Raw genomic sequence first — 22,369 nt, 5'->3', positions numbered from 1 at the left:
ACTTCTGCTGTTTTTGTAGATGGGAAACTGAAATGGCATGATGGTACCTACGTCCAGTACTCGAACTGGAAAAACGGAAGACCGACAGCCACCGAGCCGTTCATGGCTGGTCTCAGCCTGTCTGGAGAATGGTACCTGTTTGAGCAGGAAAAGATTTTTAAACCTTTCAAGCAGAGGACCATTGTGGTTTGCAAAATTGAAAGCGGTAAGACATGAATTCGCAACAGTCATGGTTTGATCATTGAAAGAACAGAGTGAACACCGTGTGATCCAAACCACCATAGAGGCATTTTCAGAGGCTGTTTGTTTTTCTTAAAGATCACAACGAGGAGTATCGAAAGGACCCAATTGATGTGAAAACTCCAGCTGGCTATAGCTTCCGCTTGGCTGCGAAGAAACTGAACTGGTACGACGCCCTGAAGGAGTGCAGCAGTGACGGTGGCCATCTTGTTAGCATTCACGACGAAGCAGCTAACAGAGACATAGCACAGATTGTTAAACGAGATGGATTTCCTCTCTGGACTGGCCTTTCCAGGCTCGATGTAAGTAAGCTTGTTTGTGTTTCGTTCTCAGTAGATGGTTGTAGTATTTTTATCATTGCTTTGATGAGTAGACCCCTTGCACTGACGTCACATTTACGTTAGCAACCATCGCTACCCTAGTCCTGGGGGGGACAAGCGAACTTTGTTTACATACCGTTCACATACTGAAGCCTCGCGGAGATGTCCGGCATCGGTTACTGTTGTCCGAAGAAAACTACAGCTAAAAAAGTTCTACTGCCAGATTACTTGGATAGTCAGAAAGAAGCAAAGCACGGAAATTAGAGTTTATTAGCAGTTATGAGCTGTACAAAATTCGTCAAAACGATTGGAATGATGTAGATTTGTGGCCTAGCGTTAGCTACAAAGATGTTGGAATGTAAACACCAAAAAAGAGTCCCGACACGGAAGAACAATTTTATAAAAAATTACCCAAGCAAGAAAATCTTCTTTGCGTAAAGACTCCCAACAGAATGTTGCGAAAGCCAAAATGCTCTCACAGGACTCTGACCTGAACTGTGGGCTGGATGGTATTCCCACCCCTCCATGACTCCGCAACCCCAAGGACATCTAGTTACACAGCTATCTGCACTCTGTCATCTATACAGTGATTATTATTGTTAAAACAGTATCTTGCTCTAGACTTTCAAACAATGTTGTAAGATTTTATTTAATTTTATCTAATAGTGGATGGAACAATAATTACAAACGCTAACAGAATCAGCACATTCCAATTGTAGCTGTAGTCATATAGTACCTATAATCAGGCTTGTAATAATAATTTCAATAAACGGTTAATGTTCAGTTCCCTCTTCATTTATTCTCGATTCAAAAGGCACAACTGAGTCACGCAGGTTGATCAGTGTGTAACGGACAGTAACAATTTTATCCAAAATAGTTTTTCCCGCCTTAGTCGATTTTTATTTCCATTTCACGTGCATGCAGCTGTTGTAAAGTTCAGCCTGTGTGTGTGTGTGTGTGAACACTCTCGAACCGTAGGGTCATTACTACACTCTGGCTTCATTATCGCACAGGACTGGGTTCCTCCGATAACAGAAACAAAGCTCCAGCGCTCTCTGCTCTTAATCTGTTCTTTTAGGGTTTACAGTATCATGCACGTTGGGTTTTTTACTGAGTTATGTCCAAGTTGTTTGCTTGGTGCCCAATCTGGGTTGTCCGTGTCGAATAAGGAAGCGGCTTCACCTGTAAGAAAATCAAACACTTTGACAAAGAAGCTAACTTGAATGCGAGCAGAAAAAATAAAACGAGATTCTTAGGCAAACTCTTCCCTACTTACTTCTGACTTTCTATTATTTTAAATACTAGTTCTTACCTGAAATAAAATGATTACTAAATGTGGATATTCACGAATTTCTCTGGCGTTTTCAGGCTCAGATCCTCTCGTTTATTCTCTTTAATCACTCATTCCTTCGTTATCCTTGAAGCATTTGCTTCTCTTTTTGTTAACATTTTTTCTTGATACCAGGGAGACGATAATACCTTTATCTACAACCCCGATTCCAAAAAAGTTGGGACAAAGTACAAATTGTAAATAAAAATGGAATGCAATGATGTGGAAGTTTCAAAATTCCATATTTTATTCAGAATAGAACATAGATGACATATCAAATGTTTAAACTGAGAAAATGTATCATTTAAAGAGAGAAATTAGGAGATTTTACATTTCATGACAACAACACATCTCAAAAAAGTTGGGACAAGGCCATGTTTCCCACTGTGAGACATCCCCTTTTCTCTTTACAACAGTCTGTAAACGTCTGGGGACTGAGGAGACAAGTTGCTCAAGTTTAGGGATAGGAATGTTAACCCATTCTTGTCTAAAATAGGATTCTAGTTGCTCAACTGTCTTAGGTCTTTTTTGTCGTATCTTCCGTTTTATGATGCGCCAAATGTTTTCTATGGGTGAAAGATCTGGACTGCAGGCTGGCCAGTTCAGTACCCGGACCCTTCTTCTACGCAGCCATGATGCTGTAATTGATGCAGTATGTGGTTTGGCATTGTCATGTTGGAAAATGCAAGGTCTTCCCTGAAAGAGACGTCGTCTGGATGGGAGCATATGTTGCTCTAGAACCTGGATATACCTTTCAGCATTGATGGTGTCTTTCCAGATGTGTAAGCTGCCCATGCCACACGCACTAATGCAACCCCATACCATCAGAGATGCAGGCTTCTGAACCGAGTGCTGATAACAACTCGGGTCGTCCTTCTCCTCTTTAGTCCGAATGACACGGCGTCCCTGATTTCCATAAAGAACTTCACGTTTTGATTCGTCTGACCACAGAACAGTTTTCCACTTTGCCACAGTCCATTTTAAATGAGCCTTGGCCCAGAGAAGACGTCTGCGCTTCTGGATCATGTTTAGATGCGGCTTCTTCTTTGAACTATAGAGTTTTAGCTGGCAACGGCGGATGGCACGGTGAATTGTGTTCACAGATAATGTTCTCTGGAAATATTCCTGAGCCCATTTTGTGATTTCCAATACAGAAGCATGCCTGTATGTGATGCAGTGCCGTCTAAGGGCCCGAAGATCACGGGCACCCAGTATGGTTTTCCAGCCTTGACCCTTACGCACAGAGATTCTTCCAGATTCTCTGAATCTTTTGATGATCTTATGCACTGGAGATGATGATATGTTCAAACTCTTTGCAATTTTACACTGTCGAACTCCTTTCTGATATTGCTCCACTATTTGTCGGCGCAGAATTAGGGGGATTGGTGATCCTCTTCCCATCTTTACTTCTGAGAGCCGCTGCCACTCCAAGATGCTCTTTTTATACCCAGTCATGTTAATGACCTATTGCCAATTGACCTAATGAGTTGCAATTTGGTCCTCCAGCTGTTCCTTTTTTGTACCTTTAACTTTTCCAGCCTCTTATTGCCCCTGTCCCAACTTTTTTGAGATGTGTTGCTGTCATGAAATTTCAAATGACCCAATATTTGGCATGAAATTTCAAAATGTCTCACTTTCGACATTTGATATGTTGTCTATGTTCTATTGTGAATACAATATCAGTTTTTGAGATTTGTAAATTATTGCATTCCGTTTTTATTTACAATTTGTACTTTGTCCCAACTTTTTTGGAATTGGGGTTGTATTTGAACAACCAAAAACAGTGCAAAAATGAACCATACTGAAGACACATTAAGCCTTTCTTACATGAAAGACGGTGCCTGTTTGCACTCCCCCCAGGTGAAATTATCACGTGATGCATGATGTCATGCGCAAGGGTGTTAAGAGTATGTAATGATGTTAACAGTAGTCTTGGATATTCCTGCAGTTCAGTGGCTGGCCTTATGAGTGGTCAGATGGCACGGCATTGAAGTTCCACCCTGAAGGGTTTCTGAGTACGGACTCTATTTCGGAGGAAAAATGCGTCTACGTGGACTCGAAAGGCAACTGGACTGCAGTCAACTGCCTTGCTGAGATGGAGGGGGCTATTTGTTACAAGAGCCGCAAAAGTACAATACACACACATGTATAACATAATACCCTATTATAGCCACATTCACTGGATATGAGCAATTGCACGCTCTGATTGGTTACTCTACTACTAGGATATCAGCTCATATACTGTGAGTAGAGAAAAACAAAATGGCAGAGTGTGTTGCTGAACCAAATGAGGAATAAATTAAAAAAAAAACCTCGGAAAACAAAACACTAAAAAACGCAACAAAATATGGAATGAAAGTATTTGATGAGTGTATCTTTTTATTATTATTATTTTTCAAGAATTATCACATTTTTCACAAATTGCTCTTGTCATTTTGCCGCTTTGTTTACATTCTAAGCGGAAATGATTTTGTCAGACGTTTTGTATAATGTTTTTATTGATCGACTTTGCAAAAAATAAAAATGATTCTCAAAATCCAGTGAATGTGGATAGAATAGACAGTTATTCCACTCAATCTCGTCGTACATGGCTTATAGGCAACTCCGTGCTACGCGCCTCGTCGATTATCAGCTCATGGACGACTCGATTACGTGGAATAACTGTTAAATATTATATGGACACGAGCGTTTTACTGGGAAATACGCCACTCATATATTTTTCATACGAACCAAAACTGACATGTATGTCACTGTGAGGAAATCGAGGAGTTGTTTTGATAAATTTGGGGACTTTTTGTTGGTGAATGTGTCGATATAATAAAAAGAAAATCACATGTTGGCTTGAAGATGTGAAGTTTATCTTCTCGTGTTGAAAAACTCGCATTTTTCATATGAAATACATCTCGGATCTGAGTGACGTATTTAAATAATATTGGCTGGTGCTGAGTGGTATATCAGATATATTCCATTCAGCTAGCACGATACTGAACGAGTCAAAGATAAAAACTTTCTCGTTAGATATTCGCATCAGCTCTGACACGTGACCTCATGTTGTCTTGACAACCATGCAATATCGTAAACCATATTCAATGCTCATTCTCCATTGAGTAGAGTGACGTAATACACGTAGGATAAGCGATACGCTAACCATATTGCATGCTATCAAACCAAATGAATGAAACCTGTTAGAAGGGAATAGAACACGTGTTTTTATTCCATGAAAAAAGTGTCCTGTGTGTATAATAAATAGATGTTATTTACCAGCTGGGAGGTCCGTAGCATGAAATACCGTGACCGAGGTCAGTATTCAAGGCCGAGGTCATGGTATTTTACCATACGGACCGACCTTAAGCTGGTAAATAATCATTTTTTTTCTTCACCAAATTCTAACAGAAAACGAGAGCGCGTGAAAGGGGAAACCGAGCCGAGCTGCCATTTTGAATCCTCATTCACGGCTGTAATGCAAATGGCTTCCTCCTCGGTATACAAGTGCACTTCCATGGCAGGAAAAAAACTACATTTTGCCGCCTATGTAGTCCCCTATTTATACAAATAGGAGTCATTCAGGATTCAGCCATGTTTTTGCTCGGCATTAGCAACAGTTAGAGGTTTTTAGCTTTCTCCTGAAATGTTTTCTTTTATTTCTTTTTCTTCAGGGTAGTAAAACTCGCTTTCACTGTGAATACTGCCGTTATCGCTATCCATGCTGTAAAATTAATGCTATTCTCCTGAGAAATGCTGGCAAAAATTTATATGATTTTTGATAATCTTATAAATAAATCTTATTTAAAAAAAAAAGATAAATGTTGACAAAAAAAAATGCTACTATGTTTGTTGTTGTGAACGAGCGAGTCGCTAGAGGTCCGTAACCGGGGTCCGTAACTGGAGTCCGTATTGTAGGATATGGACCCGCTCGCCAGCCAATCAGAGCGCAGGATTTGATGGAAACCGGACCACGAAAAAAATAATTCCCAATATTTCAGTCTGATGACGTCACTCCGTGTTTTCCTGCTGAGTAGACACGCGTTGTCAAAATGGCGAACCGGTTCAAAATTAAAATTCTTTTGATTAGCTTGGTTTTTTGGGGGTTTTTTTTTTTTTTTGGGTGGATGTGTCCATATAATATAAAGAACGTTACACGGTGGCATGAAGATATGAAGTTTATCTTCTCGTGTTGAAAATACTTTCACTTGTTCGCTATATGTTCACTACTCAAAGATAAACCTCATATCTTCGCACAGCTGTGTAATATCCTCTTGTTCCTGATTGTAAACACTCTCGATAGAAGTTTAGTGTGACAAATGTTTGGCAATGGACGTTAAACATTCTTAACTGTATTAACCTTAAGAAAGGATCATGTGACTTGAGCTATTACAGTAACAAGCTTTATTAGGAACACTTGCACACCTGCACATTCATGGAATTATCCAATCAGCCAAATGCACGATATCAGATTCGGATCCAGGTTTCGGTGAGCCCACTGTAGCCTCACGTTCCTGTTCTTGGCGGACAGGAGGGGAACTCCGTGTGGTCTTCGACGTGTTGTGCATTCCGAGATGCTTTTCTGCTCACCACTGTTGTAAACCATTGTGACTGCTTGAGTTTACACTACTGTTCAAAAGTTTGGGGTCACTTAGAAATGTCCTTATTTTTGAAAGAAAAGCCCTGTTCTTTTCAATGAAGATCACTTTAAACTAATCAGAAATCCACTCTATACATTGCTAATGTGGTAAATGACTATTCTAGCTGCAAATGTGTGGTTTTTGGTGCAATATCTCCATAGGTGTATAGAGGCCCATTTCCAGCAACTCTCACTCCAGTGTTCTAATGGTACAATGTGTTTGCTCATTGCCTCAGAAGGCTAATGGATGATTAGAAAACCCTTGTACAATCATGTTAGCACAGCTGAAAACAGTTGAGCTCTTTAGAGAAGCTATAAAACTGACCTTCCTTTGAGCAGATTGAGTTTCTGGAGCATCACATTTGTGGGGTCGATTAAATGCTCAAAATGGCCAGAAGAATGTCTCGACTATATTTTCTATTCGTTTTACAACTTACGGTGGTAAATAAAAGTGTGACTTTTCATGGAAAACACAAAGTTGTCTGGGTGACCCCAAACTTTTGAACGGTAGTGTATATCCTCCTTCCTGTCCGATCTCACTAGTCTGACCATCATCCTCTGACCTCTCATCAACTTGCTGTCGGAGTTTCCTTTCACTGTTCTGTGTAAACTTGTGCGTGTGAAATCCCAGGAGATCCTGACTACATGAATAAGCAGGTGTACAGGTGTTCCTATTAAAGTGGCTGATGAGTATTGAACTAACGTGTACATGTTTCGATGCTTTCGTCAGAGTCTCCGTTCGTCGCTCCTTCCAGCGCTAACTGTCCTGAGAGTAATGGAGAGGTTTCATGGCTCCAGTATAAAGACAACTGCTATGCCATTATCATGAACCTGTACAACTACTCCGTCTTCTCCAAAGAGCACGCGCAAAATGTTTGTACGGCACTGGGTATGTGTTTGCATCTTAAATCCTGTTTTGTAAAGCATTCCAAAAGGTTTATTTTTATCTCCATGTGATTTCAGCTGTGGGTTTTTTTTTCTTTTTTCCCCCCTCTCCTTGGGTTAATGTCTGTCTGGAGATTTTCATGTTCTTCCCTCATAGGTTTCCATGCAAGTGGTGCGACCGAAAAAGTTCCAAGAGTGTTCGGGTTGCGAACGAACCAAGCGTGGCATGGTCATGCGCATGCCCCAGGAGTTAGCTGTTACTATTATGATGTCATACTGTCAACATCGGGACCTGTGTTACACGTGTTTGTGATAACGTGCACGTGCGTACTTGCAATTTTACGCAAACAACATTCAGTTCTGTGTGATCAGCAACAGAGACCCTTGAAATGCCTCAGCAAGCCTACAGCAAGGAAGCAACAGCGCTGGGTGAGGTGTTTTGAGTGGCGTTCGTGCTTCAAGAGGGGCCACGATTTCTTAGATGTTTTCAAGGGTTGTGCCCGTGAAGCATTTCCAAGGTTTCCGCTGCTGATTTCCCGAGTTTGATGTTTGCTTTCTGCTCAAGTGTTCCAGAGTAAAATTGCAAATATCCATGTTACAAAAATGTGTCCCGATGTTGACGACGTAACGTCATGTGGCATCCATTATCTGTAGCCGCTTATCCTGTACAGGGTCACGGGCAAGCTGGAGCCTATCCCAGCTGACTATGGGTGAAAGGCGGGGTACACCCTGGACAAGTCACCTGATCATCACAGGGCTGACACACACAGACGAACAACCATTCACACTCACATTCACACCTACGGTCAATTTTAGAGTCACCAGTTAACCTAACCTGCATGTCTTTGGACTGTGGGGGAAACCAGAGCACCTGGAGGAAACCCACGCGGACACAGGGAGAACATGCAAACTCCACACAGAAAGGCCCCCGTCACCCACTGGGCTCGAACCCAGAACCTTCTTGCTGTGAGGTGACCATGCTAACCAGGGCTCTACATTAACTTTTTTGCTCACCGGCCACTGTGGCTAGTGGTTTTCCCGAGTCACTAGCCATTCAGGCTTTTCACTAGCCACAATTTTGTTGCCAGGAAATCGCAGTTTTTTTTCTTCACCATGATACGTTAAAGTTCGGAAGATCTAGATTTAATTATGAATGGCAGCGTATAATGTATCTCTGCAGTAGCACTCAAGTATTCAGTGCTGTTACGGTAGCTCCCTATATGCAACCAATTCAGACAAAAATATAAACAGAGTATTCTGTTTATTGAATTCAAATTCAAGCCCTTTACAATATGAAATATTGTATAATATGAAAAATAACATTCAGTACAACTGAACTGATTCTAATATTAAAAGTCCAATTCAAAATATTTATCATTGAAAAACGTTTGATGTTTTGATATGCAAGTATTATGTGGATTATCAAGTATTATTATGTATATTATGTATTATCTATTAAGTGTGTGTGTGTGTGTGTGTGTGTGTGTGTGTGTGTGTGTGAGAACATGTGTAGAGAAAGACATTAAATGTCCTCATTACATTTCATAATCAGATGAGTCTGAATGGTCCATGAAAAATGGTCTTCGTGACCTGAGGCTTCCAGCAGGCCATAAGTTGATAGCTGGGGCGGGATCAACTTCTTTCCAATCGCGTGAACGTTTCTAAACAGCAGCTCCATCCTCTCCAGCTCAGCTGACTTCATGACCGCCAGGGACTGAAAGCAATGCTGTCCTGGAGTGACCAGCCGTCTTTGCCAGTTTTGATGTTATAGTACCGATGTGCGCATTTGAGTTTTCGTGGTCCTTTATAGTTTCGAGTTTAAAATTACTGGTGCTTGTCTTTGCCAGACTTTCTACAGTCTTCGCAGTACATGGTATTTTCGGTTTTGCTATGAACTAGCCAATCTCACCCGAACTTCCATTTGCCATTGAACTGTCTTATCTTCCTATTAGTGTCTTGTTCATCTCCATGGCCGCAGCCAGCTCTGAGGCCCCCGCGGTCCGGACCTCGGTCATTTTTAAGAGCTGAAAATACATTTATATGCTAAATATTCAACTGGATAAAAAAAAAATAAAGATTAACATTAAAACGTCTCCGTAAAAAGTGCATTGTTAATTATGTTAAACGTTGATCCTGTCTTCTGTGTCTGTTTCGTGCGGCTCTGAGACTAAGAACACAAAACCGAATGAGCGCGCGACTCAGTGGAGGAACACAGTGCAGGAGACACGGGGTTTTCATGGTAACCATCAGCGCACTTTCATCAAGCTGTTAAATTGACATTTTTGAAGCAGCACAGTTGTAGCCTGCCTTGTTTGTGATTTTTTTTTAAAAATAAATCATTCGATAAACCAAAGCAATAGAGTGGAAAGTTTCAACTTATGTTTGCCTTGGATAACTTTGCCTAAAACATGGTGGTGTATACTGATTTATTTCCCAGAATTTTTTTTTTTTGTGTAGGTGTAACAGATGCCAGGTTGTTAATGTATCTTAGTTCCATAGGCTACATGGTGAGGGTATCTTTTGTCCTCATTGCTTGGGCCAGATCAAACCATTAAACAAGCTTAAATTATTCCTACTCTTGCCACATACATGATTTTTTTTTCAAAACTGATGATGAGCTCACAGTTGTCTTTACAGACATCTTCAACATCTCGTTGAGCCAGGCTGTTGTCCCCACGTGCCTCAAAGCCACCACCATCATCCCAGTCCCGAAGAAGCCGTCTCCCTCCTGCTTCAATGACTACCTCCCGGTCGCACTCACTCCCATCCTCATCAAGTGCTTTGAGTGACTAGTCATGAGGCATATCAAGTCTGCCCTCCCCCCCCGCCCTGGACCCTTTCCAGTTTGCATATCAGTCCAACCATTCGACCGATGACGCCATCTCCACTGCCGTCCACTCAGCCCTCACCCACCTGGAGACAAAAGACTCGTACGTCAGAATGCTGTTCATAGATTTTAGCTCAGCATTCAACACAATCATTCCTCAGCAGCTCATTCATAAACTGGACCAGCTGGGACTCAACACCTCCCTGTGCAACTGGCTGCTGGATTTCCTGACGGGGAGACCACAGGCTGTACGGGTCAGCAGCAACTCCTCCAGCACCATCACGTTGAATACGGGGGCCCCCCCAAGGATGTGTGCTAAGCCCCCTCCTCTTCACTCTGCTGACCCACGACTGCACACCAACATCCAGCTCCAACCTCTTCATTAAGTTTGCGGACAACACAACTGTGATGGGTCTCATCAACAATGGCGATGAGAAAATCTACAGGAGTGAGGTGAGCCGCTTGGCCATGTGGTGCAAGGACAACAATCTCTGCAAAACATTTTTCCAATAGCCTTCTGGCTTGTCCACGTGATCTTTAGCAAACTGCAGATGAGCAGCAATGTTCTTTTTGGAGAGCAGTGGCTTTCTCCTTGCAGCCCTGCCATGCACGCCATTGTTGTTCAGTGTTCTCCTGATGGTGGACTCATGAACATTAACATTAGCCAATGTGAGAGAGGCCTTCAGTTGCTTAGAAGTTACCCTGGGGTCCTTTGTGACCTCGCCGACTATTACACGCCTTGCTCTTGGAGTGATCTTTGTTGGTCGACCACTCCTGGTGAGGGTAACAATGGTCTTGAATTTCCTCTATTTGTACACAATCTGTCTGACTGTGGATTGATGGAGTCCGAACTCTTTAGAGATGGTTTTGTAACCTTTTCCAGCCTGATGAGCATCAACAACGCTATTTCTGAGGTCCTCAGAAATCTCCTTTGTTCGTGCATGTGTTGTGAAGATCAGACTTTGATAGATCCCTGTTCTTTAAATAAAACAGGGTGCCCACTCACACCTGATTGTCGTCCCATTGATTGAAAACACCTGACTCTAATTTCACCTTCAAATTAACTGCTAATCCTAGAGGTTCACATACTTTTGCCACTCACCGATATGTAATATTGGATCATTTTCCTCAATAAATAAATGACCAAGTATAATATTTTTGTCTCATTTGTTTAACTGGGTTCTCTTTATCTACTTTTAGGACTTGTGTGAAAATCTGATGATGTTTTCGGTCATATTTATGCAGAAATATAGAAACTTCTAAAGGGTTCACAAACTTTCAAACATCACTGTATATAATTGTGGATATTTGACCCATTTTAAATAGACAACCACTCTCCAGTTCTGTTGAAATTTGACATTTGTTTGGTCCGTGTCTAACTGTCTGTACTCGTGTATGATTTCTAGACTCTTCCTCTGACCTTTTGACCATTAAGAGTAAGGACGAGAATGACTTCGTCACCCGGCACGTTGCTGAAAACCCTCTGGCCACGTCTCGTGTTTGGTTGGGGCTGAAAACGATCAACAAAGGTACAGCAACAGTAGGAAAAAGAATTTTGTACTAAATTTAGAAACCACTATGTGTCTATCCACGACCTTTAACAAATTGTTACTTTGAATAAATGTACATTGTCGTGTCCGAATCAAGAGCTTTTACCCGTTAAATTCACAGATGAAGCTGCTGTGTGGATGGACGGGAACAAAGTGGGCTTTTCGAACTGGGAGCATTCTCAGCCTCGTCCTGGTTGTGCCGTCTTGGTGTCCGTGAACGGGACGTGGAGCACGGCGAACTGCAACAGAAGCCAAAGCCGCGTCGTCTGCAAGGCGCCGGCCAGTGAGTCGCCCACACTCCTCCTTCTCCAGTTCGCATAAACTTGGACAGCATTGATACCAGATATAATTCACAGAAAATGTCACAGCACTGTAAAATTCTCAAATCTGATTGGTCCGAAGGTTGACAGCAAGGCGTTAGGGGTTTATACTAATCCACTTGTTGGAATGCATCTTTTCTATAGAAGCAAATTACACTGGGATTTGTATTTGGATTCACATAAATGAGTTTTAAAAGGCGTTTTGGTGTCGTCGTATGGTGAATTTTTCAGCGAGGAGACGTTTCTTTAGCGTTTTTGCTAACACTGGAAGAATTCTCACAGTTGGAAGCTGGAAGTTTTCTGAAAGTGGGGAAAGTCTTCAGGACACAGGGCTTTGAGTTCTCGATAACAAGAAGCTGCAGCATTATTCTCGTCTTCTTAACTTCAAGGTTTGAATTCTTAAATCTGATTGGTCTTGAGGTATTTTTCTAATTTTCTATAACAGCAGCTTTGAGAGTAAATTGAAATTACAGGCTTATACATAAGCAGTACCGGTTCACCCTATACCAGGGGTCTTCAGTCTTATCCATGAGGGGCCAGTGTGGCTACAGGCTTTCGTTCCAGTCAAATAGGAGTCACCCTTGATAGTTGGTTGAAGACCAAGATGAACTGATTAAACAAGTGTAATCAGGTGTAGCTCCCACTTGGTTGGAATGAAAGTCTGTAGCCACACTGGCCCTTTGTGGATAAGATTGAACACCCCTGCCCTATACGCACACTACGCACATTGGTAGGGCCCCGCAAACTCATAGAGGCCCCTTGGGGAAAAAAAAAAAAGCAGACGTGACCATCCATCGCGCTGCTCGCACACGTCAGATTCCCAGTGCATGTGCATCAACCTAGCAAGATGAAGCAGAGTTCTCCCTCGGGGAGTGAAAAAAGGAAAAAGAAAATGCATGAAAATGAACAGCGTGAACAGCAGTCAGGTAACTCTCCTCTCCGGGTGGGAGGGACGGGGCTCGTCGGTGTTTGACCTACATAACAGGGCGGTGAGCCCTGGGTGAACCCCGGACGGTCTCCGTGTGCGTCTTGCTGACTTCTACAATTTAAGTGTTATATCAATCGTTCTGAGTGTAGTTACAACTGCACTTATACAAAATGGAAAGTAATGGATAAATATTTACTAAGATTGAATTTTGTTTGCTTGGATAGCCCACACACAGGCAAATATAGATGCAGATATATTAGTGAATAAATAAAACTCGTGAAATATGACAATGGTGCTAAATAATAATCTAAATCACCTACATTTTAAGTCCAGTATCTGAAGGTAGAACAAGTGCAGCCAATTTGATGGAACTGAATTAATAGTAGCCTTATCTATATTTTCGAGGTGCGATGCTTAAGTTTCTAACAAGCAGCACAGAGTCCAGCCAGTTAGACCAACAGGTGGCGACACTAGTGCAATATGTTTAAAGGGGGGGATGAGTGGAAGCACTGGGTGTCCGGTGCGACTGTTGAACATTTTGGGGTTCAGTTAAGAGGGCCCCTTAGCAGAATTTTGCCTAGGGCCCCATGGAGGTCTGAACCGGCTCTGTACAGAAGGTTATGTGCTATTTCTAATAACGTCTATATAGTGGAGCAGGTTAAGGCAGATTTTGCTCCAAATCGTGCACTTTGTGATATAAGCATGAAACTTGGCACGATTGTTGCTGATAGGTCACTTTTTCAGAAAAACGTGCTAGCCACGAAAAAAATTCAATATGGCGGCCATTTTTTCAAGATGGCCGCCAGACGTGTCCCTGTTTTGTGGTTTTGCTAAAAAAAAACCGTGCAAATTATGATATGAACATGAAATTTGGCAATAATGTTCTGTATAGGTCATGTTATCAGCTAAAAGTGCTAGCCCCCCCAAAAATTCAATATGGCAGCCATTTTTTTTCAAGATGGTCGCCAAAAAATCCCCCGTTAGTGGTCTTGCTCTGGTGTCAAAGTACAAAAGATGAATTCAATGAAACATTTTTGATTTATTGCCATTATAATACTGAATTACATGCAGAAAAACAGAATGATTGCACAATTAGCCAATCTGGCATGATGAAAAGCCTATTTTTCACAGTGGATAATCTTGTGAAACCCTTACATTCCAATGCTTTTTTGGGAAAATTCCCATATCTTTCCTAAGCTCCAAGAGTTGTTTCTTGCTGATTGATGCTTCCATCAAATAGTCCCAAATGAATTGGTCACATGATTTTCCAGCATGCTCATAGGCCTTTCAGAGAAAAACAAGTGAACGAAAATAGTGCTAATGCTCAACAGTGAAAAATAACTTGGTCAAATCTATGACATCGACAAAAATATCCATTGCTGAGATCTATCTTTTATCCCTGAACTGCTACCCCCCCCTCCCCCAGCACCCAATTACACAGTTTTAGGTAGACAATGCCCCCTACCATAAAAATGCTTTGCCAGCTCTGATTTATGAATGGATATGTACCACTGTCCAAAGTGAAGTTTGGTAGACCATTTGAATTTGGATTACTTTGCCATCGCCAGCATGGCTAGGCCCAAAGTTCAGTCACTGTTCCTTGCTTAAAAATCTCACAAGGGCAACTGCACAGTGGAGTACACCCTATTCCAGCCTTCGAGCACTTGCATTTGGGATACTAACTTAATGTTTAGCTGACATTGAACCCCATGCTGAGTTTCACAGCAGTGTCTGTCACCAGTGTGCCCTGGTAGTGAGCGACATACACTCTCTTCTTACGCCCTATGAACTGCCAGAAGATGTGCCATTACTCGGCGTCCTCATAGTCCTGTTCCAGTAAGTGCCATTACTCGTCCTCCTCATCCCCTTCCAGTTAGTGCCATTACTCAGTTTCTTCTGCCAAGAGCAGCTGGTTTTGAGGCGCCAGATACCTGCCTTTCGCACCACCTCTATTTGCAAAATCACCCCTGCTGGCTCTGGAAGGCTAGGGTGGACACTTGACTGCCAGAGGCTGTGTGGTTCGCAAGCCATTTGGGATATTTTATAAGCAATGAGAGCTCATTGCCATCCCGGCAATAGCAGTCCATTTTAGGGGCACACATGAGCACAACCACACAACAGGGATGTGCGTCTGGCAGCCATCTTGAAAAATGGCTGCCATATTGAATGTTTTGGTCTGTTAGCACTTTCAACTGAAAACATGACCTACACAGAACATTATTGCCAAATTTCAGGTTCATGTGACAATATGCACTGTGGCTTTTTAACAAAGCCACAAAATGGGTACGCGTCTGGTGGCCATCTTGAAAAATGGCCGCCATATTGAATTTTCTGGAGGGCTAGCACTTTTAACTGATAACATGACCTACACAGAACATTATTGCCAAATTTCATGTTTATATAACCATTTGCTGTGTTTTCTTAACAAAAACATGAAACGAAGATGCGTCTGGTGGCCGTCTTGAAAAATGGCCGCCATGTTGAATTTTTTTCGTGGCTAGCACTTTTTTCTGAAAAAGTGACCTATCCGCAACAATCATGCCAAGTTTCATGCTTATATCACAAAGTGCACGATGGTTTGCTTAACCTGCTCTACTAATAGTCAGTGATGGGAATAATGGCATTAGAAATAAACGGCGTTACTAACGGCGTTACTTTTTTTAGTAGCGAGTAATCTAACTAATTACTTTTTACATCGTTATAACGCCGTTCCCGTTACTTACAATAAAATACTATGCGTTACTTTATTAAAGCTGTTCTCATCTGGCACGCTGCTCGCTCAGCCTTTCTTTACTCTGCTTTAGTGTGGGGCGGGGAGACGCGAGACAACGGCACAGTAAGCCAATCAGAGTAGATTTGGACAACATACGTAGGTAGGCTCCGCCTACTGCACTACTGCGCACACTTTCAATCAGAAGACACAGCGATGGCGAGCGGTCAGCCCAACACTGCGCTTTCACATTGGAAATACAGACATTACTTTTCATTACTTGAAATAAAAGGCAAAAATGTGTACGTGCAATGCACATTGTCGAGGAACAAAGCGTTTGTCCTCGTCAGTGGCCAGTAATTAGTAACAATTTTAATAACTACAAAAATATATTAAATTTGATAGATGTCTTATCTCACATTGTCCCACAAAAATATTAATGTAGTGTAGATAATGTTACTAACTGGTTCTGTTAAGTGTCCATTTCAGTCATTAAACACATTTAACATTTACTTTTATTATGATTACACTAATTGAATTTTTTTTTTTTTTTTTTGGGGGGGGGACACAAAATGTAACGGAATAATTACTTTCCCTGGTAATTAGTTACTTTTATGACAAAGTAACTCCGTTACTAACTCAGTTACTTTTTGGGAAAAGTAACTAGTAACTATAACTAATTACTTTTTGAAAGTAACGTGCCCAACACTGCTAATAGTAGCAGGTTAGATTTGGACTTGTATGGTCGGGACTTGGATAAATGGGTTAAAAAAAGATGTATTTTTCAGTAAGGAGGTGTTTTTATTTAGCATCTTGGGAAAGACTCTCCAGTGTTAGAACGCAGAAGTAAAGCTGTAAGCTTTCAGAAAAATGTGATCAATAAGGTATGTGCATGGGCAAACTGCAAGAGGAATAAAAGTTCATGGTGTGAACAGTAACTCCTTTTCACATCGTGCTATACCACACCACCTTACTGTTAATCATTTTCCTATAACTGATCCATTGGGATTTTTTTTTCTTTTTCCCCTAATGCACTGCCTATTAGTAACGGGTCAAAAAGGCTGAACTTGTAAGCATAAAGGCCCGGTCCCACAACACCAATAACTACAGGTATAACTATAGCAATAACTATAAATAAATTAGTCCCCCCCTTGCAGTTTCTGTGGTTGGTGCTCACACCAGACTGATAACGATCCCTATAGCCCAGGCCTGGGTTTATCCATATCGCTGAGGTTGCTTCTGGACCTGATCCGATAAAACATCTGACCAATCAGGGAATTGTTTACTGTACATGTGACGTTGTCCGAGCACGTGCTATTTTTCCCCAGGAATCTTTGTACATCCTTGTTACATCATGAAGTCACAGAATACGGATTCACGGAAAATAAATTAAAAAAAATACAATACAAAGCACAGATCTTTGATTCACAGATGTGATATTTTCCATGAAATATCAATAGTAAATTAATAAAGTAAACATATAAACGCAGGTAAGATGTTTTAATTATGAACTTCGGCAGTCCAAACATTTAACTGTTTGTTAGACGACTTAATTTTTTTTATCCGTATGAAATCCGTAAACAATCTGTAATATACTGAAACGTCCGTGACCAATCCGTAAATTATTAGCATCCGTGATGCATCCATATTAAAATCCGTAACCACGCCGTAATTTGTATTCTTTTTATTATCCCTCGCTGGCCGAAAGGCCCGAAGGGGGATTATGTCATGGTGATGTCCATCTGTCGGTCCGTCCCGGGAAGGGCGCTCACCTTCTGAAATCAACTCCTCTCACAATTTTTGGAGGAATTTCACGAAACTTGGCAGGATTCTTTATGTATCAGTAGTACACTTATTGCAATTTTGTTCAATTCGATCCCATTTTCCCAGAGTTCCAGCCCTTGATTAACAGCCTTGTACTTTCACAATTTCATGAAGGTGTGCTCGCCTTCTGATCTCAACTCCCCCTCACAATTTGTAGAGGTATTTCACCAAACTTGGTAGAAGGCCTTGTTATATGACGATAATACGCATATTGCGATTTAATTTCATTTGTGAAAATGTTCCCAGAGTTTTGACCCTTGATTAAATAACTTTGACAATTTCATGAAGGTGTACGCTCTTCTGAAATCAACTCCTCTCACAATTTGTGGAGGAATTTCACCAAACTTGGCAAAAGGCTTTGTTATATTACAGTTACGCACAGATTGAAATTTCGTTTAATTTGGGTAAATTTTCCCAGAGTTATGCCCTTGATTATTAACAAACTTTGGCAATTTCATCAAGGTGTGCTTGCTTTCTGAAATTAAATTCCCTCACAATTTTTATTTTCCCCGCTGGCCGAAACATAATCCCGAAGGGGGATTATGTCGTGACGATGTCCGTCTGTCCGTCCCAGGAAGGGTACTCTCCTTCTGAAATCAACTCCTCTCTCAATTTTCGGAAGAATTTCACAAAACTTGACAGGATTCTTTGTTATATGTCGGTAATACGCATATTGCAATTTCATTCAATTCACAAGCATTTTACCAGAGTTATGGCCAAGTTGCCAGCAGGGGATATTGTGCTCTCAGAGCACTCTTGTATTATATTTCTATAATCTGTGACTTGTCCGTATTTTATCAACCACTGGAGTGTGTTTATGCGTTGTTTTGGAGTCCAAGCTGTACAGTACGACCCGGAATAACGTGCTACTACTTGAGGGGTGTTCACACGGCAACTTTTACTCCGGTGTAGCACCGGGGCTGCCCCAGTAGAGCGTTCACACGGTACAAAGTTATAGCGGTGTAGCCCCTGAAAGCTGTTTAAACCGGTGCAAATCTAACCCTGCTCGGGAGGTGGTTTAAGAAATTTACTCCGGAGTAAACGCTAGTTTGTGGGGCAGCACCGATATAAAATGGGACGTCTGAACGCTACAGGGGTAGACTCGCTACGCGTGAGGAGAGTTGATTACATACAGGCATTGCATAATTTGCATCCTGGTATTTTGCGCTTCTAAAATGGCGAATATCAACAACAACAGAACTGCGTGTCTTCCAGTGTTGCCAGATTGGGCGGTTTTAAGTGCATTTTGGCGGATTTGAACATATTTTGGGCTGGAAAACGTCAGCAGTATCTGGCAACACTGGTGTCTTCATCCGCGTTGTTTTCCCGGCGCTTGGTGATGCCATGACAACCGGGAAAAGGAAGTACATTTTCACGCATGCGCATATTTCATTTCCGCATTATTACTATCGTATAGCACGATCGCAAAAACTGCCGTGTGAACGCAAGTGGGGCTGCACCGGTGCTAACACGCTTCTCTCTAGTAAGCAGGTTTGTGACGTGTGAACGCTCCACAAAATTTACACCGGTGTAAGATATATCGCAACAAAATACATCGGTGCAGCATCGATGCAAATATGTGCCGTGTGACCACCCCTTTGGAAAAAACTCCCATGACTATTCCTGAGTTGCATGTATTTATTTCCCTGAGTGTCAGGACCAAGCGATTATTATAGTCGGGATTATAGTTGTGGTGTGACTGCTCCAAACTGGAACTAAATTCAGACATGGGTATAGGCTGGGTGCGATTTGCTGGGGGGGGATCATTCCCCCCCCCCCCTGGTTTTTATCTCTGCTGAAAAAAAAATCCTCGGGGACAACCCCGTCAATAAAACAAACAAACCAAAAAAAAAGTTGACATGACAGGCATGTTGTGACACAGTTTTCTATGGTCTACATTGCACTCACTTTCAAAATGACCCGAAGTGGCAGCTTTGATGTTCATGAACGTCCCCAGCAAATAGATACATTGTAGATAATAACAATATCTTTGCGTTCTCATAGAACGCAAAGATATTGTTATTATCTACAATGTATCAATGTATCTGCAGGGATGCAAACAGCGCGCCTTTTGGCGGATGCCGCCTTTTTCACGGCCGTTTTTTTTTTTTTTAGGGGGGGCGTTGGAGTGTCTGATTATAATTTCAAAGTAAATTCTGTATTAAAATTACTAAATAAGCAAATCCGTTACAGTCCATGAAACAGGAAGTATAAGGATGAGAAAAAAAAACAGTTTAAATCGGAAAGCTGCGCACAATGTGAACTGCGCCATCAGAGCAAACTGTTCATTTAGTATTCATGTATTTTAGTGATTTTCGAGTCACTGTCCATTTAATCCGGAGGGAGAGAAACATCACAGCAACTCGACAAGCAATGCGAACTTTGTTGTGTTAGTGTTCGTGTATTTAGTCAGAGAGATAGGAAGATGAATTTACTATCTCTGGTTTAGTGTTCGTTTTCATTTAGTGTTATTCATTTGATATCATCGGATGTTATTGAGCTGTTAGCCTACTGTTACCTTAATTTTGTGACCTTTCATGATTTAAAAAAAAAAAAAACATCCCCCCCCCCCCTTCTGTTTTTTTGACAAATCGCACCCTGGGTATAGGTATAGTTATCAGTGTTGTGGGACCGGGCCCTAAGTCATAAACTGTGCATAAACTAATGCATCACATTTTGTGTCCTAAATTAACATGGACTCTCCTTCCTCCTCTCGCTTCAGAATCGCACGGGACTCCAGTGGCCTTGGTCTTTTTCATCATCGTGCTGCTTTGCGTCATCGCAGTCGTGATCTTCGTCCTGTATAAAAAGACCCGACACCGCTACTTCTCCACAGTACGCTACCGAAGGAACTATGATGAAGCGGACAGCGCGAGTATGATCGCAGAGACTGACTGAACGCAGTCGGTAAACAGCAATTAAGCAAAAGCAGGTTCCGTCACCTTTCAGTGTTAGGACTCGACACCTTCAAACACAAAAGGAGTTCCTTTATTATTCCACTGTTAATACTGATCTGCCCAACAGCTGCAGGGTTTGTAATTAATATCCCAAACGAATGTCGAATAATCTTGTAGATATGTGGAAACACGGAAGTTTGTTTTAATTTAAATTTCCTAAATGAGATTTGTATATTTTAATGAGAACTGCCAAATATTTGGACGTGATACAGTATTCTTTTTTTTTTTTTGTTCTTGCCATTCTGTGGCATCCTTGGATTGAATTTTAGGACTGGCCAGGGTTTTTTTTTTTAAGTTCTTCTGAGCATCGATTGCACTTTGTCAAACTTGGATCATTTTAAAGCCTTAATGCTTTTCTTTTCTTTCTTAATGCCTTTTTTTTGGTGCATTTTGTTTCTCTTCACTCGAATATCTAATCAGAGCATTCTTTCTCCAAGTACTTTATACCTGTTCTGATGCATTCTTGCTGTTTTTGTGCTTGGTCTGCTTTAATCACTGTTTAACTCCGTGACTTGGTAAATTTGGCAAACGATCCTATGTAGCGACTCAACCGAGTTTTTAATTGGTCAAATCTCTGATGACTGCTTCTACACAGTCATTAGCCCACAAGCTCCAACTTCAGTATGCGCATCGAAATATTTCATTAGAAAACGCAGTTTATATAAAACCACATGTATACCATACCACATAAACTCAGCTGCATGTTTGACATTATCCATCTATTATTTCAAACTTCTGTAAAGACTACATTTACATCATCTGATCTCCCTGAATCTGGTTACACTGTGGAATAAGACGAATGTATAGTATGCCTTAATACCGTATGATGTATGGCCGAACAGAGTTTACCTCTCTTATTCTTTGCACTCACTACTGACGTATAATGCACTTTAAATATGTTTTCTTGCGGACTGCTTACAAATTCAAGCACAACACGAGGGTGTTTTGTGAAGAACTTTTGAGAAAATATGCAGAAACAGCACTCGAACAGCACAGGGATGGATGTTGTTGTTGTATATGATCTGTAAATATCTTTTTGGTACATTATGGTTTCCTTTTAGATGTATGAACCAAAGACGCTTCTGAAATCACTAAACTGATTCAGTGTGATCCTGCTCAGGTTTTCATCGACCCATGATTTGGAATATTCTCGAAAGTGAAAGTTAAATTGTTCAGCTTTGCGATTCTCATTTTGCTAATCAAACTCGCTCAATAAAACGCTGTCTCTGTGGTGTGGCCTGGTGTGTTGTGTTTTTGAAGATTCTCTGTTTGCTGTCCTCTTGTATGTATAAATGGAATATGCAGTGGTTTTGATCAGACTGCTTTCAACCCGTAGAGGGCGAAACTGCCTCATTCATATGACTTGATACCCAAAGTGTCCAGTTCAGCTCATTTCATTTAGGTTTAAAATGAAAAACATTATTCCAACGTTGCTTCTTTAGTTTGTCAGTAAACCTGTGATGCTATTGCAACCATTTAATGAAAGCTTATGGCCACTAATCATAATCATGTAAAGTGTATGATTTAAATTGCTTGTGTGCATAAATAATTTAATAAAATAGCTGAAGAAGTGAAATATATTGAACTGAACACGTTTCATAATTTCAGTGTTTTTGGATGCATTTCATTGGGATGAGTTTATTCTAACCGCCAGGCCCTTTTTCAGTGAGTCAGATCATTCGGCTCAGCTCACCAAGAAGAATCGACTCTCTGTTGACACTTGCAGTGCGGGGAAGAAACTCTAGAGGGCGCTGCTTACGCCACTGATTTGCTTTGTAAGGGCTTGGGACCTTCTAACATTACATAAATGTTATATAATGTTAGGCAGCATTAGAATGCAGATATGCATAAATAAAC

General features: G+C 41.3%; 1 protein-coding gene across 1 annotated transcript in view; it reads left to right on the top strand.

The window, feature by feature from the left end:
• The window catches only part of ly75 (lymphocyte antigen 75), a 123,845-nt gene extending 102,101 nt beyond the window's left edge, over positions 1-21,744 (top strand). Inside the window, exons 29-35 of the mRNA XM_060941729.1 lie at positions 20-205; positions 319-542; positions 3,839-4,019; positions 7,242-7,400; positions 11,630-11,752; positions 11,895-12,056; positions 20,278-21,744. Of these exons, the coding sequence (XP_060797712.1) occupies positions 20-205; positions 319-542; positions 3,839-4,019; positions 7,242-7,400; positions 11,630-11,752; positions 11,895-12,056; positions 20,278-20,453 (1,211 nt within the window). The 3' untranslated portion in view covers positions 20,454-21,744. The remainder of the gene's footprint in view (positions 1-19; positions 206-318; positions 543-3,838; positions 4,020-7,241; positions 7,401-11,629; positions 11,753-11,894; positions 12,057-20,277) is intronic.
• Positions 21,745-22,369: the final 625 nt, after the last annotated feature.

This window comes from Neoarius graeffei, chromosome 15 (genome assembly GCF_027579695.1).
Source record: "Neoarius graeffei isolate fNeoGra1 chromosome 15, fNeoGra1.pri, whole genome shotgun sequence".
Classification (NCBI taxonomy): domain Eukaryota; kingdom Metazoa; phylum Chordata; class Actinopteri; order Siluriformes; family Ariidae; genus Neoarius; species Neoarius graeffei.
The sequence above is the reverse complement of the archived record's forward strand: the minus strand, read 5'-3'. Positions and strand labels throughout refer to the sequence as shown.